Source organism: Neoarius graeffei, chromosome 14, assembly GCF_027579695.1.
Source record: "Neoarius graeffei isolate fNeoGra1 chromosome 14, fNeoGra1.pri, whole genome shotgun sequence".
Taxonomy (NCBI): domain Eukaryota; kingdom Metazoa; phylum Chordata; class Actinopteri; order Siluriformes; family Ariidae; genus Neoarius; species Neoarius graeffei.
Genome location: NC_083582.1, coordinates 73,587,930 through 73,607,873, shown reverse-complemented (window position 1 = coordinate 73,607,873; position 19,944 = coordinate 73,587,930). Strand labels below are relative to the sequence as shown.

At 43.3% G+C, this 19,944-nt stretch overlaps 1 protein-coding gene across 1 annotated transcript in view; it reads left to right on the top strand.

The window, feature by feature from the left end:
* The window catches only part of rgs7b (regulator of G protein signaling 7b), a 335,399-nt gene that overhangs the window by 299,695 nt on the left and 15,760 nt on the right, over window positions 1-19,944 (top strand). The window contains exons 11-13 of the mRNA XM_060940302.1: window positions 1,086-1,147; window positions 1,255-1,365; window positions 11,730-11,855. Coding sequence (XP_060796285.1) covers window positions 1,086-1,147; window positions 1,255-1,365; window positions 11,730-11,855 — 299 coding nt within the window. The remainder of the gene's footprint in view (window positions 1-1,085; window positions 1,148-1,254; window positions 1,366-11,729; window positions 11,856-19,944) is intronic.

The window sequence follows — 19,944 nt, the reverse complement described above, 5'->3', positions numbered from 1 at the left end:
TGTCAGAGTCGAGGATTTATCAGCATTGTGATGTCAGAGTTTGGGAATTGATCAGCATCATGATGTCAGAGAGTCGAGGATTTATCAGCATTGTGATGTCAGAGTTTGAGAATTCCCAAATCAGCATTGTGATGTCAGAGTTTGGGAATTGATCAGCATCATGATGTCACAGTTTGGGAACTGATCAGCATCATGATGTCAGAGAGTCGAGGATTTATCAGCATTGTGATGTCAGAGTTTGAGAATTGATCAGGTGAAGCTTGTTGTTGAACAGACAGTGGTCCTGGCAGTGGTTCCTGGGCTACAGAAAAGTGTCACATGTAGAGGATATAAAAAAGTTGGTGTCCTAGACTGTTTCCCCATCAGAGAGGGTTCCATGTCAAACTCCTTTCTAAAGCCAAGGTGTCTTGGGGAACCCTCACAGGAACTAAAAAGGCGACTAAAACTACAACTCATACAAAAATCAGACTGGGATCCTCTAAAAACTCATCCAAAGTTCCTGGGTTCCTAAACTGGTTTCTCTGCACATGAATCCATCTGAATATTCCCACTGTGTCTTGGGTCTCACATATAATCAAAATTTTTTTTTTTGGATTTGCATCTACATCATTTGACCTCTTTGATAATTTTGAACTACGTCTGATGCATTTCAGATTCCTCCGAGACACCATTATAGTTGTGAAAAACAACATGTGCCCAATATTAAGACAAGCAAGTGAATATTGTCCATATGTTACACAGAAGCAAGTGAATTTGTGAAGGAAAGGTGCTGAAAGTGCACTTTTGTGACCATAGCAGCCTCAACTAATTTAGTTTCCATCTTATTTATTCATGCATACAGAGTACATTGCAAATCCAGGACAAAATTAGCCTGTGCACTCATTAAATTTTAATCTGGCTGTTTAATGTTAATGAGTCGGAGAAGCAAATAAGCAAAGGGAAGTGTTTTAATGTAGCACACAAACACCGACTTTTAGTTTCACCCTGAATTAATGTTAATAATTCAGTTGTCTAGATGCGATTAATTATTTATCCTGAGCCGTTGTGAATATATTAACTGTTCCATGTGTGTGATTTCCTTTCAGATACAGTATTGGCAAGTGCAGCTGGACAGACATCGATTAAAAATGTCCAAAGTTGCAGAAAGGTGTGTTTTTAGAAGAGATTCTCCAATAATGCATATAAAATATTGTGCTATATGATATTAGAACTTCATGTTGCCCTTTTGAGGACCTTTTTTTTTTCCCTTTGCAGTTTGTTGAGCTATACAGAGCAGTATATAGAGTACGACCCTTTCATTACCTCACCTGAGCTCTCAAACCCCTGGATCTCAGACGACAATTCTCTCTGGGAACTGGAAGCCAGGTGTGTGCGCATGTGCAATAAAATCCAGCACCTTGCAGCAGAAAAGAAATACAGTTTATTAGACGACATAACGAGCAAACGCAGGCTCAGAGCCAGAGACAGTATTCCTGCTTCACGCTTTTTGTGTCAGATGTTCTGAGAGCGGAAATGAACTTGTCAAAAATTGGCAACATACCTGTATTTTTTTTTTTTAAGCAGCAGGTGAAGTTTAGCGCTCCAACATAAGGAGGATGGAGAAATAACCAGGAAACAGGAATTTCACACATCGAAATAAAATGGTGATACAGAATCAGATTTTGCGTGGAATTAGTAAGGTTTTAGGAAATAAGTACCGTTTTAGTGAAAGTGTCTATGTTATGCTGGGAATAAAACACTATGGGGGTGTGGTTACAGGAAAGTAATCAACAATGATGTGCTGTGATGGGACTTGACACAAAGCAGAGTTACTCTTCCCAACCCAGGTGTTTTGCAGCATGTCCAGATGTGTTTTATTCCTTTTATACCACAGCAATTTGCATACGAGAACTGCCGTGCACAGACGACTCTGCATTTATAGCAACAGATTTAGACAACATGCAGGAAATTGTCGATCGCTTTGCCACAGCTGCAACCCTCTTTGGATTGAAAATCAATACCATGAAAACAGAACTCCTGTACCAACCCTCACCTGAGCCACAGGCAAGGTCAAACAACGTTGCTTTGGTCAATGGAATGCCTCTTAGGAGTTCTGAGAGTTTCACCTACTTAGGCAGTGCAGTTACCAACACAAACTCATCAGACTTGGAGGTAAACCGCCGGATTCAAACTGCCACCAAAGCATTCAGTGCATTACAAAAGTAACTATGGTCTCGCCATGACATCAAGAGAACCATCAAGTTGAAAGTATACAAAGCCACAGTCTTACCATCTCTGCTTTACACGACACTCTACCATAAACATTTCAAGAAACTGACCAGGCTACAATTCCGACACCTGCATCAAATCCTCAAAATAAGACGGCAGGACAAGGTCCCTGATGTAGAAGTCCTCAGATGAGCCAATACAAGCAAGCGTAGAAGCCCTGATCACAGCCTCCCAACTTCATCGGGCTGGACACATCTGGCACATGCCTGACACGCAACTACCCAAAGCCATTTTCTACGGAGAACTGAGACGAAAGAGGAGACAAGGAGGACAGAAACTGAAGTACAAAGGCGTCTTGAAGAGGAACATGAATGCCGGAGTTGTTGATCAGGCGTGGGAAAGGGACGCCTTGGATAGAGCAACAATGGCGAAGCACAGTTAAAAGCTCAGTGTCTCCAACTGAAGACAAGCATCAAAGGGGATATACGATAGCTCACAAAGTCAGGCATTCCATAGCAGCTCAGCCGGGCCGTTCATGCCACCGCTGCGGATGACACGGTCACGCTGGTGTGGGCCTCGCAGCCCATCTGAGTTTCTATGCATCCTAAGGGCCTCTGCATGCTCTTGCAACAAGGCTTTCGCAGATAGCTTTTCGCAGACAGTTGTAATTTATCGTTGAGCGGGGAGTAATAGGCGTGCGCGATGTTATTCACCAGCACAACGCAAGGGGGCGCGAAGTCGCCATCTGCAACGCCAGACACCATCTGCAACGCCATGTGTGGTTAGTGGAGTGTTTATCCTCCGGTTACTTATAATGACTAGAACTAGAGTCGTATAGATGTACGTACTTCCTCACTTCCTCGATCAACCACTCTTCGTGCTGCTCCATCTTCGCTCGTGTTTTTAAAAATGGCGGTCGTGAAAACAAACCAAACTGGGAAAGTAGGGAAGCGGAAGTGCGTGGACAGCGGATGTAGAGTGGACCAATCAGAGCCCTCTTGTCTGCGATGCTGTCTGCGAGGCTTCTGCGGTGGTCACAATTTTTGGGAGGTGCGCGCAGAGAGTCTGCGAAGGGGGGGGCTACGCAGACACCATCTGCAACGCCATCTGCGAGGACTGCGTTGTCAGCATAAATTGGCCTTAATGAACCAATCATCATTAGCGACGGACAGCCGACAACGACGATGACCACAGCAATTTAAAAGACCCGTCATACTTTTTATCCATTTATAGTTACCTTTAGCAGTGCATTAGTTATCACATTGTTGTCACATTACAGCAGCTATAAAAAGTTATTCAAGAAAATTACAACCCCAGTTCCAAAAAAATTGGGACACTGTGTAAACTGTAAATAAAAACAGAATGTGATGATTTTGCAAATCAAGAAAACCCTCGCTGGGATGCTTGTTTTATACCCAATCATCTTACTGACCTGTTGCCAATTAATCAAATTAGGGTTTTGTTTTTTTAGCATTACACAACTTCTTCAGTCTTTTATTCCCTGTCCCAACTTTTCTGAAACATGTTGCTGACATCAAATTCAAAATGAGCATAGATTTTTCAAAAAAACAAAAATTTCTCAGTTTCGACATTCGATATGTTGTCTTTGTTCTATTTTCAATGAAATATACTGTAGGGTTTCCATGGTTTGCAAAGCTTCACATTGTTTTTTTTTTCCTTCAGCAGTTCACACAGCTTCCCAACTTTTTTGGACTTTGGGTTGTATCTTGTCATGCTCCTAAGAAAGCACAACGTTCTCAGAAATCTTAAAGTTACAGCTTTACGTCTGACTGTTACACGAGGTGGATTTCCATTAACCTGTTAATGCAGAAATTATATTGTGAATCGAATTTGAAAATGATTAACGGAAACACATGTATTTTGAAAACACTCAAATATTGAAAAAAAAAAAAACGTTTATACTGTCGCATGAAGTGCCCCCCCCAAATTTCGTAAAAGCAGTATTTTGCAAAACTGAAGTGGATACACGTTTTCAGCATTTATGTCACATGGACAAATTGAAATGAATACAACATACCGACACTTCAGTTATCAGGTCGCTACATTTAATTGGGATGACTATTGCAAGAGGAGAAACCGCAGCTTTAACTACATAACACCACTCAGACCCCTTTTCCACCAAATCAGTTCCAGGGCTGGTTCGGGGCCAGTGCTGGTGCTGGTTCACAACTCGTTCAACTTGCGAGCCAGCTGAGAACCAGTTTGCTTTTCTATAGCTCGCGGTGCTAAGGGAAGCCACGTCATTACGTCGCTGTATACGTCAGTTACGTCGCTACGTTTGCATAAACCTTGGCGCGAATATTGAAGCAAAAACAACATGGAAGAAGAAGCAGCAGCAACAACAATAATAATAATAATGGATGACTTCGCGTTTGTACAGCTGCTGCTTCTCGTCGCTTAAAAATGGCGATCTTTCGCGGTCTTGTTATTGTTGTTGGTCTTAACAACTCCGCCCACCCGCTGACGTAAGCGGTTCTTTCCTCTGGCCCAGCAGAGAGTTGGTGCTAGCCTGGAACCGGTTTTTCTGGCCCCAGAGCCAGTTCTTTGTCAGTGGAAACAGAAAACCCGGTTCCAAACTAAGCACTGGCCCCGAACCAGCCCTGGAACTGCTTTGGTGGAAAAGGGGCATCAGTGGAAACACGGACCATTCATGATTGTGTTGTGTCAACTTAAAAAAAAAATAATAATAATTTCTATTTTGTGCAAAACCGCACTGAAAATCCACCCACTCATACTAGAGACTCCTTCCAAAAAATGTTCAATACGCATCTCCTTACCCCCCCCCCCCAAAAAAAAAACCAATCGATAAATACATACTCACCAGCCACTTTATTAGGAAGACTCATACATCCACCTGCTGTTTGATGCATTTCTCTAATCAGCCGATCCCTTGACAGCAGCACAATGCATTAAATCATGCAGATACAAATCATGAGCTTCACTTAACTGATGTTTACAATGCTCAAACATCAGAATGGGAAAAAATTGTGATCTCAAAGTGCGACTTTCTTTCACTCTGGCACGGGTGTTGGTTTGAGTCAGATGGACTGCTGGTTTGAGTATTTCAGAAACTCCTGATGTCCTGGGGTTTTCACACCCAACAGTCTCTGGAGTTTACACAGAATGGTGCGAAAAGCAAAAACATCGAGTGATTGAGTGAGCAACAGTTCTGTGGGTGGAAACAAATGCCTTGTTGATAAGAGGTCAGAGGAAAATGGACAGATTGGTTCGAGCTTTTTGCCAGGAAGGATATAGCAACTCTTTACAACCGTGGTGAGCAGAAAAGCATCTCAGCATGCAACAGCAGAACACCACATTGGATTCCACTCCTGCAGCCAAGAACAGGGATCTTAGAATCAAAAACAAGTTTCGATTAAAGTGGCCGGTGAGCGTCGCCACCAATCCCACGAATCAGGATGAAGCATTCAGCAGTGCTGTGGTAGAATAGAGCTGAATTTATGTTGCCTGTGCTTACATACCGACTTGGGTGTATTTGTTTAGAAATGACCTTCTCACTTTCACATGTGAATCCATCCATTTTTTATCACCCGATCAATCAATCTCTCTCTCTCTCTCTGAGCTGAACAGATAGAGTTGTGTCAACATCATTAAATGCTAAAATCTCCACGTCTCTCCGTCACACTCTGTTTCTCGCTTTCAGAGCATGGTGAGCGGATTGTGTCAACATTGCTAAAGCTTTTCTCTGCTCAGACTAAAAGCTATGCTGTCTGTCCATTCATTCATTTATTCGCCTTCAGTAAGCACTTTATCCTTCTGCCTATCCCAGGAACACTGGGCACAAAGCAGGAACACACACAGCATGGGAAACCAGAACATCACAGGGCACTTTCCGGACAGATTTCACCAAACCAATCTGAATGTAAAATTGAAAATTAGTCCAATTCCAATCTAATCAAGATCATTTTGATTAGAGTTAAAACCTGTTAACTCGGACTATAGTAAAAGCTTGGTCATAATTTATAATAAAAAATAAACCTCGCTGGATTGTAGTCCAATCACAAAGCTAATTTCGACCTGAGATTAGATTGGAGTCTGACACTACTGTTAATCTGGACTTAAATATTTAACAGTTATTCCACAAAATCGAGTCGTACATGAGCCGATAGCTGACGAGGCACGTAACACCGAGTTGGCTATAAGCCGTGTACGATGAGATTGAGTGGAATAACTGTTTTATTCTATCCACATTCACTGGATTTTGAGAAACAGAGCATTTTTATTTTTAGCAAATTTGATAAATAAAAACTTTATACAAAATCATTTCCGCTAGAATGTAAACAAACCGGCGAAATGATAGAAGCAATTTGTGAAAAATGAGAATTCTTGAAAATTAAAAAAAAAAAAAATTATATACAGTACATGTTCAATTTTGTTGCTGCTTTTTTTGTATTTTGAGGGGGGGTTGTTTTCGAGGAGAGTTTTGATTTCATCCTCGGTTGGTTCAGCAACACGCTCCGCCATTTTGTTTTTCTCTACTCATGGTATACCTGTATGAGCTGATATCCTACTAGTAGAGCAGCCAATCAGTGTGCGCAATTACTCATCCAGTGAATGTGGATAGAATAACGATTATATAATGATCCTTGACAAAAAGGCGTGACTACACTGTCGATAAAGATTAGTGCGAATATAATATCCATCCATCCATTATCCATATCCATTTATCCTGTGCAGGGTCGTAGGCAAGCTGGAGCCTATCCCAGCTGACTATGGGTGAGAGGCGGGGTACACCCTGGACACGTCGCCAGGTCATCGCAGGGCTGATACACACAACCATTCACACTCACGGTCAATTTAGAGCCACCAGTTAACCTAACCTGCATGTCTTTGGACTGTGGGGGAAACCGGAGCACCCGGAGGAAACCCACGCGGACACGGGGAGAACATGCAAACTCCACCACTAACATAATATTTCAAAGAAATAATCCTAGATTGGACCAAACCAGAGTTAGTTTTGAGTTAAAGGCAGTGTAGGTAATTTTTTTTTTTTTTACAGTAGAAGCAGATTTCTTGAAATTCTCTTTACATCCCAAAAGTAATGAATAAATCAAATGCTTGGACAATGAAAAGAAAAAAACATCCATCATCTCTGGCAGTCACAGGACTGTAAAAAGCCAATCATTTGGTTTGAATGAAATGATTGGATGGACTATCTGTGTACTCTAGCTGTGCTCTCGTTGCATGTGACTGGAGTCTTTCACAAAGCTATTCGGATATTTTGCAGACACGTTGCTAAAGCTAGTGAGCTAATCGACAGCTGAGAGTAACAACAACTGTGTTCATTGTTTACATTCATTATGATAATGTTAGGTGTTTTCTTACATGTGAATGAGACATGAGGTCGTCGGATATAACAGTGACGCACTGCGCTCCCCCCTGCTTCGCTTGTTGTAAGGTAATGTGACGGGTAATGTGACACACTGGTGTGTGGGACAGGATTGAGAACAGCAGGGGCAGGCTATGGTGTTGCTTTTATTCATTTTAATTAATTTTCCATGCTTTCCAGAACATCTCGGACTATCATCAAAAAAAGATGGGCTCAGAACGTTCCTACAATGGTAGAGGGAAAAGAGAAGGAGCAGAATCACAAAGAAAGCACTTCAGAACTGTGGGTATCCCAACTGGGCTTTTTTCAAGAGCAGAAAAAGGAACATAATGGACAAGGATGATAACAGGAACAAACGCAAGAACATTGTCATTCCTTACATTTCTGGTCTATCTGAGAAACTCAGGAGGATCTTCTACAAACACAACATTCCGGTACATTCCAGACCCGGTAACACCCTGAAGCAGAAACTGGTCCACCCTAAGGACAGAATAGCCAGACACAAACAGGACAACGTAGTGTATGCAATTCAGTGCAGTGAGGAATGCACGGACTCGTATATTGTGGAAACAAAACAACCGCTTCACAGGCGCATGGCTCAACACAGGAGAGCCAGCTCCTCAGGCCAGGACTCTGCTGTCTACGTTCATCTTAACAACAAAGGACACTCATTCCAGGATTGCAACGTACGCATTTTAGCCAGAGAGGATCGTTGGTATGAGCGAGGAGTTAAAGAAGCCATTTTTGTCAACCTGGAACGGCCATCACTGAACAGAGGTGGTGGTCTAAGGCTACATCCACATGACAACGCCAATGAGATTTTTTTTTTTAGCGGGTAAAAAAAATATCGCGTCCACATGGGCAACGGATCAGTAAAATATCAGGTACATATGGCAACGCAACGCTTGCTGAAAACAATGCAATACACATGCCACACCTCTACGTGCGCTGTAAGACGGTCCCATCGGAGACACCAGAACAATAGAAGAAGTAGGACGCATGCGCATAAACCCCTTCTTCTACCCGGTGTGAAGCACTCACAGGAATGATGCGCGCGAGAGTGCTGCTTGTTCTAGTCATGTGGTTGTGACGTCATCGTAAACAAATCCGTTCTACTCATCCAGACGACTTCGCAACGGCGCCGTTGCCAGACTTTTCCGCTCTGGAAACCGTTCTCAAAAAATATCGTTTTGGGGCACCCAAAACGCCGGTGCCATGTGGACGCCAGGCCGAAACGATAAATTTTATCGGATTCACCTGAATCCGTTGCCGTGTGGACAGGGCCTAAGACATTATTTATCAGCCCCCTACAATGCAGTCCTTGGCACACTTCCCAGACAACTGAATGCACACCAAAACCCAGCTGTTTTCAGTGACTCACAGGACGACAGAGAGAATCAGCAACCCATTGATCACCCTAACAGGCAACCCATTGATCACCCCAACGACTGTCTAGGCCGTTCAGCCCCCAGTGACCCACACCAACAGGATGACTCAACGACACCTTTCACTCATGAGAGGATAAATACCTGATACTCCCTATTAGTCAGACAGAACTGAAGAAGCCTTTCGGATGAGAGGTGAAACGTCTTCAAGAATCTTCAAGCAAGTCCAGTTGCTCTTTTTACCACCCACAGTTCATCAAAAAAAGAGTGATCTCACTGATGCACACACTTCATACACACAATACGACCCTGCTGAAACTCTATTAATTCAGCGCAGTCTCTCAGTCTCTTCACTCACTGCAAAACAGTGTATAAATTAGGTTTCAGGAAATCACCAAAGGTGTAGCCACTCACTCATTACCCGCTTGCTCTCCGTGATTGCCTTCTCGTTCCTCTACTGACGTTTGACCAAACCCCTGCTACCACCAATATTCTCTGTAAAAGACATCGTCAAGTCATCCAATTAAATTTACATCACGCTGGTTACACACACACACACAACATGGCAGAGAGATTCATTTTTGTCCAGAAAAATAATAATAAGCAAATGTACGTCAGTGTTAATGAAACACTGAAAAGGATACACCGTGAGGATGAAGTCAGCTTTAAAGGGGAACTGAAGTCATTTTTAAACTTGCTTTATTTCTTAATTAACATGTTATTCAGTGACGTTTTCAGTTTTAGTAACCTTATATCGTGACTCATATTGGCAACTAATTGCATTTAAATATTATACTTATCGGCCTATTCGATTTTCAGCCATGTTGAATTTAGTTCGCTTGGTCCACGGCAGGCGTCGCTTATCCGCGCGATCTTCACGAGACTTGTGTGAGACTTCAAAATGTGAAGTGTCAGCCAGGTGTCAGTGCCGCCATTTTAAAAACTGAGCGCATAACATTTACAAACCTACTGTACACCACAGCCAGCCAGTAAAGAGTCTTATGAAATCGCGCGTTATCTTGTGGTAGCGAGACTTCGTTCCACTTTTGATCATGCGCACACCGCATTGCGAGAATCCCGCCAACCGGGAAGTCATAGACATATAAACATAGACGCCGCCTTCTGCGTAGAATCATACATCATCCTCGCCGCCATATTGGATGTGGCAAAGTGGAGATTCTTCAGCCGTCTCTGGTATAGCGTCTAGACAGTAGCCGAGAATAAAGATGCCTCATTCATGTGCTGCGTTTAACTGTACCAACAGGTTTACCGTCCAAACGAGATCACATGGGATTACCTTTCACAGGTGAGACTGGAAAAACACTTTTCATTGTATTTGGTCATTATAACGTAATTTTACGAACAGATTTTTCTGACTTTGTGGCTAATATGAAGTCTCGCGCATAATAGCCGCTCGGTGAAACCTGTCTCCAAACAACGAAGTATTTCCTTCGTAACTACGCTGATAACACTTTGTCTTTTTGTCAAACATTGGAGCTTTGTATTCATTCTGAAGGTTTATTGTTATTAATATTGAATAAAAAGTAACTGGGATATATCATGGTTAATTATCATTCAAATTTTAGGTAAATTATTTTAATTTGCATCTTATACGGATTTTATAAGGGAAATACGGATTTTGGAGGTTGGTTATACAGGTTTGATTGACCAAAGGTTGACATGTATGGACTTCCGTCCTACGATGTCTCGCACAGGTCTCAACGAATCTCATTTACGGCCATCGCTTTGACATATGGACTGATATATTACAGAGCATATTTCAAACACTCATAACTTGCTATAGCAGTGACAAAATGGCGATCAAAAATGCATTCCGATATTTAATAAAATGAGAATTTTGATGACAAAAAATTTGCCTTTAGTTCCCCTTTAAGTCCAAAAGATTCTCCAACCTTCACATGGGGAAAGTTAAAATTAATCGGAAATGAACTAAACACCTGCTGAAGTCCAATTTCTTGGGCATAATAAAAAAAAATTGCCTTCAGTTCTCCTTTAATTCCAACACAAATAAATAAAAACAGTAAATCAGACAGCGGGACAGTGAATAAACAGCCTGTTTGTTTGTTTTTCTAATTATTCGTGAGCAGCACTACCTTAAACACTTTTCTAACATGGTATCTTTAAACTTATATATATATATATATATATATATATATATATATATATATATATATATATATATATATATGTGTAGAAAGTGGGATTCTGTGATTTCAGTAGATTTCTGTAAGGGCTATGTTACTTATCTGCACAAGTAATTAAGAAAAATATGAGATGACGTGTGAAGCAAGGGCAGTGTGACATGTGGGCTCAATTTTCACTCTCCTCAGACACAGCAGGCATGGATTGAAACGCTAATTAAAAAGGAAAGAGTAATTTCACCTTGTGGTGTGTTGGGGGGGGGGGGGGGACACTTTGGAAACACTTCCAGTGTGAATTGTCCTTTAGATTAAGGTCAGCGCACTTTTTTTTTTATTTTTTTTTAAATGATGGTAATGTCTGAACAACAAGGTTAATTCATAAGCAAATTGATTCATAATCAGTTAATTAATAAGCAAAGTCAAAGTCATGTGCAGTCGTTAGTATGTCTTTTGAACGTGATTCAGTCTTTCAGCCCTCAGGCAAAAATGTGAAATTATTGAACACTTGGATTGGAAAGATTTAAAAATGTTAGTGTTCAGCACGTCTCATTCTCGATTTATTGCTTGAATATATTTAATATTATTCATTCTCTCTCTCTGTCGTAGTAAGGAGCCAGGTCAGCAGAGGGTGAGACGGTGGGGTTTCGGGTTTGATGAGGTTCTGAAGGATCCTGTGGGGAGAGAACAGTTCCTGAAGTTTCTGGAGTCTGAATTCAGCTCAGAGAACCTGTGGTGAGAGAAACTGATCCTCATCCAGTTTTAATCACACATCTGAGTTGATGTTCATTTCTCTCTTATATCTGTGTATTTCTGCACTGAAAAAAGAAATAGAAAAAGGCAAAACCAGTGAGAGAATTTTATCCTCAATATAAAATAAATATTAGAATAAATGATATATTTTTCATATGTAAAATCCTGAAAAAAGAGCATTTTATCCTTATTTTCTTAGAAATTTATTCATCATTTATGTTAATTGAATAATCAGTGAGTTCTGTATTTCCCTTGTCTCATTTTACCTGTTTAGATTCTTTATATTTGCTTAATCATTTTTAGCCACTTTCAAAGTTACATTTGAATAAGTCCTCATAAAGCTACTTTAGGGAATAAGACTTGTTATAAGCATGTTATAGCATGTAATTATTACTATCCATATTCAGTCCTGAACTGCTGTTATAACTGACCTGTGCAAAGCATCTGTAATATACAGTGCCTTGCAAAAGTATTCATCCCCCTTGGTGTTTGTCCGGTTTTGTTGCATTACAAGCTGGAATTGAAATGGATTTTTGGAGGGTTAGCACCATTTGATTTGCACAACATGCCTACCACTTTAGGTCTCTGACTATCATTTGCGCTTATGCACCAAATGGTAGTTCGGAGTACCTGGCCTTCTTGGAGTCCTTGAGTGGGGTGCTAGAGGGGACTCCATTGTTTTACTGGGGGACTTCAATGTTCACGTGGGCAATGACAGTGAGACCTGGAGGGGTGTGATTGGGAGGAACAACCTGCCTGATCTGAACCTGAGTGGTGTTCAGTTGTTGGAATTTTGTGCCATGCACAGTTTGGCCATAACGAACACCATGTTCGAGCATAAGGGTGTCCATAAGTGCACGTGGCACAAGGACACCCTAGGCCGCAGATCGATGATTGACTTTGTAGTTGTTTCATCTGATCTACGACCGTATGTCTTGGACACTCGGGTGAAGAGAGGAGCAGAGCTGTCAACTGATCACTACCTGGTGGCGAGCTGGATCAGATGGCGGAGGAGGAGGCTGGGCAGGCCCAAACAAGTAGTGAGGGTATGCTGGGAACGTCTGGTGGAGGCTCCCGTCCATCGGCTCTTCAACCGTCACATCCGGCAGAGCTTCAACTGCATACCGGGGAAGGATGGGGACATTGAGTCCGAGTGGAGCTCGGCTGCAAGGTTGTTGGTGCCTGTCGTGGTGGTAATCCCCAAACCCGCTGGTGGACACCTGTGGTGAGGGGAGCCGTCAAGCTGAAGGAGTCCTATTGGGCTTGGTTAGCCTGTGGGTCTCCAAAGGCAGCTGACCGATACCGACGGGCCAAGCAGAGTGCAGCTCTGGCAGTCACTGAAGCAAAAACTCGGGTGTGAGACGAGTTCGGTGAGGCCATGAAAAGTGACTTTCTGTCGGCCTCGAAGAGATTCTGGGAAACCGTCTGGCGGCTCAGGAAAGGAAAACAGTGCTCTGTCCCTACTGTTTACAGTGAGGATGGAGTGCTGTTGACCTCAACCGGGGACATCATCCAATGAGGATCTCCTCAATCCCACCTTCATGTTGTCCGAGGAGGACGCAGAGTCTGAGGGTGCTTGGGAGGACTCACCCATCACAGGGGCTGAGGCTGCTGAGGTGGTTAAAAAGCTCCTTGGTGGCCGGGCTCCGGGGGTGGATGAGATTCGTCCCGAGTTCCTGAAGGCACTGAATGTTGTTGGGCTGTCTTGGTTGACATGCCTCTTCAACATTGCATGGAGGTCAGGGACAGTGCCTCTGGATTGGCAGACTGGGGTGGTGGTCCCCCTTTTTAAAAAGGGGGATCAGAGAGTGTGTTCCAACTATAGGGGGATCACACTTCTCAGTCTCCCTGGGAAAGCCTCAGCTGGGGTGCTGGAGAGGAGAGTCCAGTCAATCGTCGAACCTCAGATTCAGGAGGAACAATGCGGTTTTTGTCCTGGTCGTGGAACACTGGACCAGCTCTTTACCCTTGCAAGGGTACTGGAAGGTGCATGGGAGTTTGCCCAATCGGTCTACATGTGTTTTGTGGACCTGGAGAAGGCTTACAACCATGTCCCTCGTGGTGCCCTGTGGGGGGTGCTTCAGGAGTATGGGGTTCAGGGCCCACTACTGCAGGCCATTCGGTCCCTGTATGACTGGAGCAGGAGTTTGGTTCACATTGCCGGCAGTAAGTCAGACTCGTTCCCAGTGCATGTTGGACTCCGCCAGGGCTGTCCTTTGTCACTGGTTCTGTTCATAACTTTTATGGACAGAATTTCTAGGCACAGCCAAGGGGTGGAGGGTGTCTGGTTTGGTGGCATTAGGATCACGTCTCTGCTTTTTGCGGATGTGGTCCTGTTGGCTTCATCAACCTGTGACTTACAGCATGCGCTGGGACAATTTGCAGCCAAGTGCGAAGCAGCTGGGATGAGGATTAGCACCTCCAAGTCCGTAGCCATGGCGCTCAGCCGGAAATGGGTGGAGTGCCTACTCCAGGTCAGGGGGGAGTTGCTACCTAAAGTGGAGGAGTTTAAACATCTCGGGGTTTTGTTCACGACTGAGAGTAAGGGGGAGTTGGACAGAAGGATCGGGGCAGCGTCAGCAGTGATGCGGATGCTAAACCGGTCTGTTGTGGTAAAGAGAGAGCTGAGCCAAAAGGCAAAGCTCTCAATTTACTGGTCCGTCTACGTTCCCACTCTCACCAATGGTCACAAGCTACGGGTAGTGATCGAAAGAATGAGATCGCAGATACAAGCAGTAGAAATTAGTTTTCTCCACAGGGTGGCTGGGCTCTCCCTTAGAGACAGGGTGAGAAGCTTGGTCATTCAGGAGAGACTCAGAGTAGAACTGCTGCTCCTCCACATCGAAAGGAGTCAGTTGAGGTGGTTTGGGCACCTTGTTAGAATGCCCCCTGGATGCCTCCCAAGGGAGGTTATCTGGGCATGCCCCACCGGGACGAGACCCCGGGGCAGACTCAGGACATGCTGGAGAGATTACATCTCTCAGCTGGCCTGGGAACACCTTGGTATTTCCCCAGAAGAGCTGGTGGAGGTGGCCGAGGAGAGGGAAGTCTGGGCTGCTCTGCTTAGGCTGCTACCCCCACGACCCGGATCCGGATAAGCGATAGAAGATGGATGGGCCTACCACTTTAAAGGTGCACATTGTTTTTTATTGTGACACAAACAATAATTAAGATGAAAAAACAAAAATCTGGAGTGTGCATAAGTATTCACCCCCTTTCGTATGAAACCCCTAAATAAGAGCTGGTCCAAGTCACATAATTAGTTGATTTAAGATCCACCTGTGTGCAATCAAAGTGTCACATGATCTATCACATGATGTCTATATAAATCACCCTGTTCTGGAAGGACCCTGACTCTGCAACACGACTATGCAAGCAACATGAAACCCAAGGAGCCTCCAAACAGGTCAGAGACAAAGTTGTGGAGAAGTATAGATCAGGGTTAGGTTATAAAAAATATCCCAAACTTTGAATATCCCACGGAGCACCATTAAATCCATTATAGCAAAATGGAACAAATATGGCACCACTACAAACCTGACAAGAAGGCCCAGCCCACCAAAACTCACAGACCGGGCAAGGAGGGCATTAATCAGAGATGCAACAAAGACACCAAAGATAACACTGAAGGAGCTGCAAAGATCCACAGCGGAGATGGGAGAATCTGTCCATAGGATCACTTTAAGCCGTGCACTCCACAGAGTGGGGCTTTATGGAAGAGTGGCCAGAAAAAAGCCATTGCTGAATAAAACACGTTTGGGACTTTGCCCAACAGCATGTGGCAGACTCCCCAAACACATGGAAGAAGATTCTCTGGTCGAGACTAAAATTGAACTTTTTGGCCATCATGAGAAATGCCATGTGTGGCGCAAACCCAACACCCTGAGAACACCATTCCTACAGTGAACCATGGTGGGGGCAGCATCATGCTGTGGGGATATTTTCACCTGCAGGGACAGGAAAGCTGGTCAGGACTGAAGGAAAGATGGATGACACTAAATACAGGGCAATTCTGGAGGAAAACCTGTTTGAGTCAGCCAGAGGTTTGAGACTGGGATGAAGGTTCATGTTCCAGCAGGACAATGACCCTAAACATACTGCTAAAGCTACACTGGAGTGGTTTAAAGGGAAACATTTAAATGTCTTGCAATGGCCTAATCAAAGCCCAGACCTCAATCCAATTGGGAATCTGTGGGATAACTTGAAGATTGCTGTCCACCAACGCAACCCATCTAACTTGGAGCTGGAGCAGTTTTGCCTTGAGGAATGGACAAAAATTCCAGTGGCTAGATGTGCTAAGCTAATAGAGACAAATCCCCAAGAGACTTGCAGCTGTAATTGTAGCTCTACAAAGTATTGACTGTGGGAGGTGAATACCTATGCACACTCCAGATTTCTGTTTTTTTTTTTTCATCTTATTGTTTGTGTCACAACAAAACAACTTGCACCTTTAAAGTGGTTGGCGTGTTGTGTAAATCAAGTGGTTCTAACCCTCCAAAAATCCATTTTCATTCCATCTTGTAATGCGACAAAACAGGACAAACACCAAGGGGGATGAATACTTTTGCAAGGTACTGTACATCAATAACCAAAATTCTATAATAATAATCTATAATAATGTATTCATTATAAATAGTCTTAAAAAAGGTGACAAATCATTTTAACAAATAAAATCAAACTCTACAAATATATTAATAATCATTAAAGTAGTACACCCATGAAATATTAAAGTAAATTCCGGGGAGTCACGTGGGACTGCCGAGAAAGATGGCAGCACACTAGGAGAGCTCCAGATGGCCCATCATCTAATTTAATCTTCTAGAAACACACTGTTTTTTGCATACACTTTGATGGTCATATTGGTGTTAATTTTATAGATCGTCAGATTGCAGATTAGGCGGTGAAATGTCGAACAGTACCAGGGCAAACTTTTTCCAAGGCGCGAACAAGAAAAGCAAGACTTTAGCGAGAAGCAGCATGGCCAACAGCGATAGACTGGAAGAAACCGGTGATAAAGTAATGGAAGAGATACGAAAGAAAGATGAATGCAACACTTAAACTGTTAGCAGTGGATGTTGCTGCCATCAAGGAGACCACAAAGGAGCTGAAGGAGGCTGTGGATGGCATACAAACCAGGCTTGGAGATGCCAAACAACAGAAATTGGACATAGAGGACGTAAAGGCGAGAATAGAGAACGATGTAGAGAAACACGACATAAAGCTAGACACACTGCGGACGCGGGTTGAAGACCTCAAAAATCGGAGCAGGAGAAACAACGCAAGGTTGGTGGGACTGAAAGAAAATAAAGAGCATAAGGGCAAAGTATGTGGAGAGAATCATATCCGAGGAGGTTGGGCTCACCGGCCAGGAATTTGAGGTTGAACGAGCACACCGCTCAATGGCTCCCTATGCCCGACCCGGACAAGCCACCAAGGACAATTTTGATCCGCTTCCTACGTTCAACGGCTCGAGATAAAGTGCTACAGGTGTCCAAGGAGAAACGTGGAATTGAATGGGAGGGTTGCAAGCTGTCCTTTTTCGAGGACCTGACAAGGGAGTTGACAGAGAAAAGGAAGGAGTTTGCACCGGTGAAGCACCGATTGGTATACCCTGCTATGCTCATCTTTACTTGGAAAGGGCAAAAGAAAATGTTCAAAGATTGGAAGGAAGCAGATTAATTTATACAGAGTGACAAATAGATGACCACGGGTCCTGCAACTGACTTTTGAAGTGTGTATGTGAAAAGACGAAAGTAAGGTATTTTATTCTGATGGGTTGGTCTGGGGTGGCCGAAGTTGTGTTAATAGTAATGCGCCTCACAGACTTAGATAGGTGTAGGGGAGGGGGGAGGTTACGTTACGCAGAGCGGCAGAATGTTCGATGTCGCTCTGACTAAAGGGTGGTTTCTTTTGTTTGGTGTGTTCGGGGTTGATTATTGCATTAAGACAGCACTGAGTAGAAGAATTAAGAACTGTTGTAATTTAATGTCCCACTTTTCTTTAGTTAAAGCCATGATAGGTGATTTACAGTTGAGGCCACAAAGTAGGCCAGCTTATAATACGAATGGTGGCTAACAGGTACATCAATGCGATATCATGGAACATAAATGGATGTGGCAACCAAATTAAAAGGAGGAAGGTACTGGCATATCTGAAATCCAAGAACACAGATATAGCATTTATCCAAGAATCCCACATAATGGAGAATGAGGAGGCAGTGAAATTTCAAAGGGTTTGGGTGGGAAGAGTTTTTCACAGCTCTTATTCAAGCAAACGGAATGGTGTGATGATTCTTATAAATAAAAACCTAAGCTTTGTCATGTTAAAGGAAAGGAAAGACACGGAAGGCAGAGTTATTTGTATTGAAGCCTTAATTAATGGAATTAAGACGATATTATGTAATATATATGCTCCTAATAAGGAAGATCCTGATTTTTTTCACAAGATAAATACACTGGTGGGAGATATGGAAGGTCAGGTTATTTTGGCAGGAGATTTTAATCAAGTGATGGATGGGATGATTGATAAGAGCAGGCCTAGTGGCAAACACATACCTAGGGATAGGGCTTCAATACATATGTTAGCAGAGGACTTGAGCCTGGTGGATGCTTGGCGGTTAGTGAACCCACGTGAGAGAGAATATACATTCTACTCTCATTGTCACAAGTCACACTCAAGGATTGATTTCTTCCTAATACCGAGCACCCTAATACAGTGGTTTTCAAAGTGGGGGCTGCCAGGGGGCGCTAGGGGGGCCTCAGAAAGTTGGAGGAACAATAAAAAAAAAATTGCGAAAAAAATATTTTTAAAATAATTAAATATATTGTAATTAGTTTTTTAATCATTATTATAAAATATAATTATTAATAATACATCATATCGAAACGTTTGCCATGCTCATCTCTCCGATTGCCTGTGACGTTGCGGTTTGCGCCATTTATCAAGCTGCTTTGCTCCTCAAGCTAGCGTATTGTGGAGGAAATACTATTTTGTAAAGCACTTGAAAGAAGAACTACTGGGAAAAACATTTTTCAAGTTTTGGACGATTACATCAAGTCTAACGGATGGGACTGGACCCGTTGTGTGGGGGTGTGTTCGGACGGAGCCGCGGCAATGACCGGGAAGATCAGTGGAGTGACCGCTCTCATTAAGCAGAAGGCCCTGCATGTAGTGGCCACACACTGCATGCTCCATCGCGAGGCACTGGTCGCAAAAAGGATGGATAACGAGTTGAATCAGGTACTACAGGAGGTTATACAAGTAGTGAATTTCATTAAAGCCCGTCCCATGAAACACAGACTGTTCACCCTGCTTTGTAATGAGATGGGCGCTCATTTTGAGGGGCTGCTGCTTCACTCGAATGTGCGCTGGCTGTCATGGGGCGCAGTTTTGAACCGTGTCTATGAGCTGCAGAGGTCCTCTCATCTGAAAAGCATCAGCTGGCAGATCGGTTCACCGATGCAACCTGGATCCGCAAACTTGCATACATGTCAGACATTTTCCAGCATCTAAATGTACTGAATCAAAGCATGCAAGGACGTGACACGTACATACTCCAGGTGCAAGACAAAGTGCGTGCTTTTTCCAAAAAGATCATGCTGTGGTCAAACAAGCTCCAGGAAGGAGTTACAGAAATGTTCCCACTACTTCACCAGGAGCTGCTGTCATGTGATGATTTGGGCTCCGTCTCTCCATCGATCCAGTCCCACCTGGAGCACCTCCAAGGATATTTCAAAAAGACTATTTCCCTGACCTCGAAAACACACATTTAAACTGGGTTAGGAACCCCTTTGCTCCCAGGGTCGGTTCTAGTCTGGACTTAAAGTCACAGGAGGAGCTGATTGAGATGACAAACTCAGGGGATTTAAAAATGGACTTTGAGGCTCTTCCCCTGTCTAACTACTGGCTACATGTAAGAAAGGACGATCCCAGCTTGGCTGACAGGGCATTGAAATGCCTTCTCCCTTTTGCAACAACCTACTTGTGAGAGTCTGGCTTTTCAACTTTAAAGGTACTCTAAACCAAACATAGAGCACGTCTACATGTGGACAATGACATGTGTATGGCACTG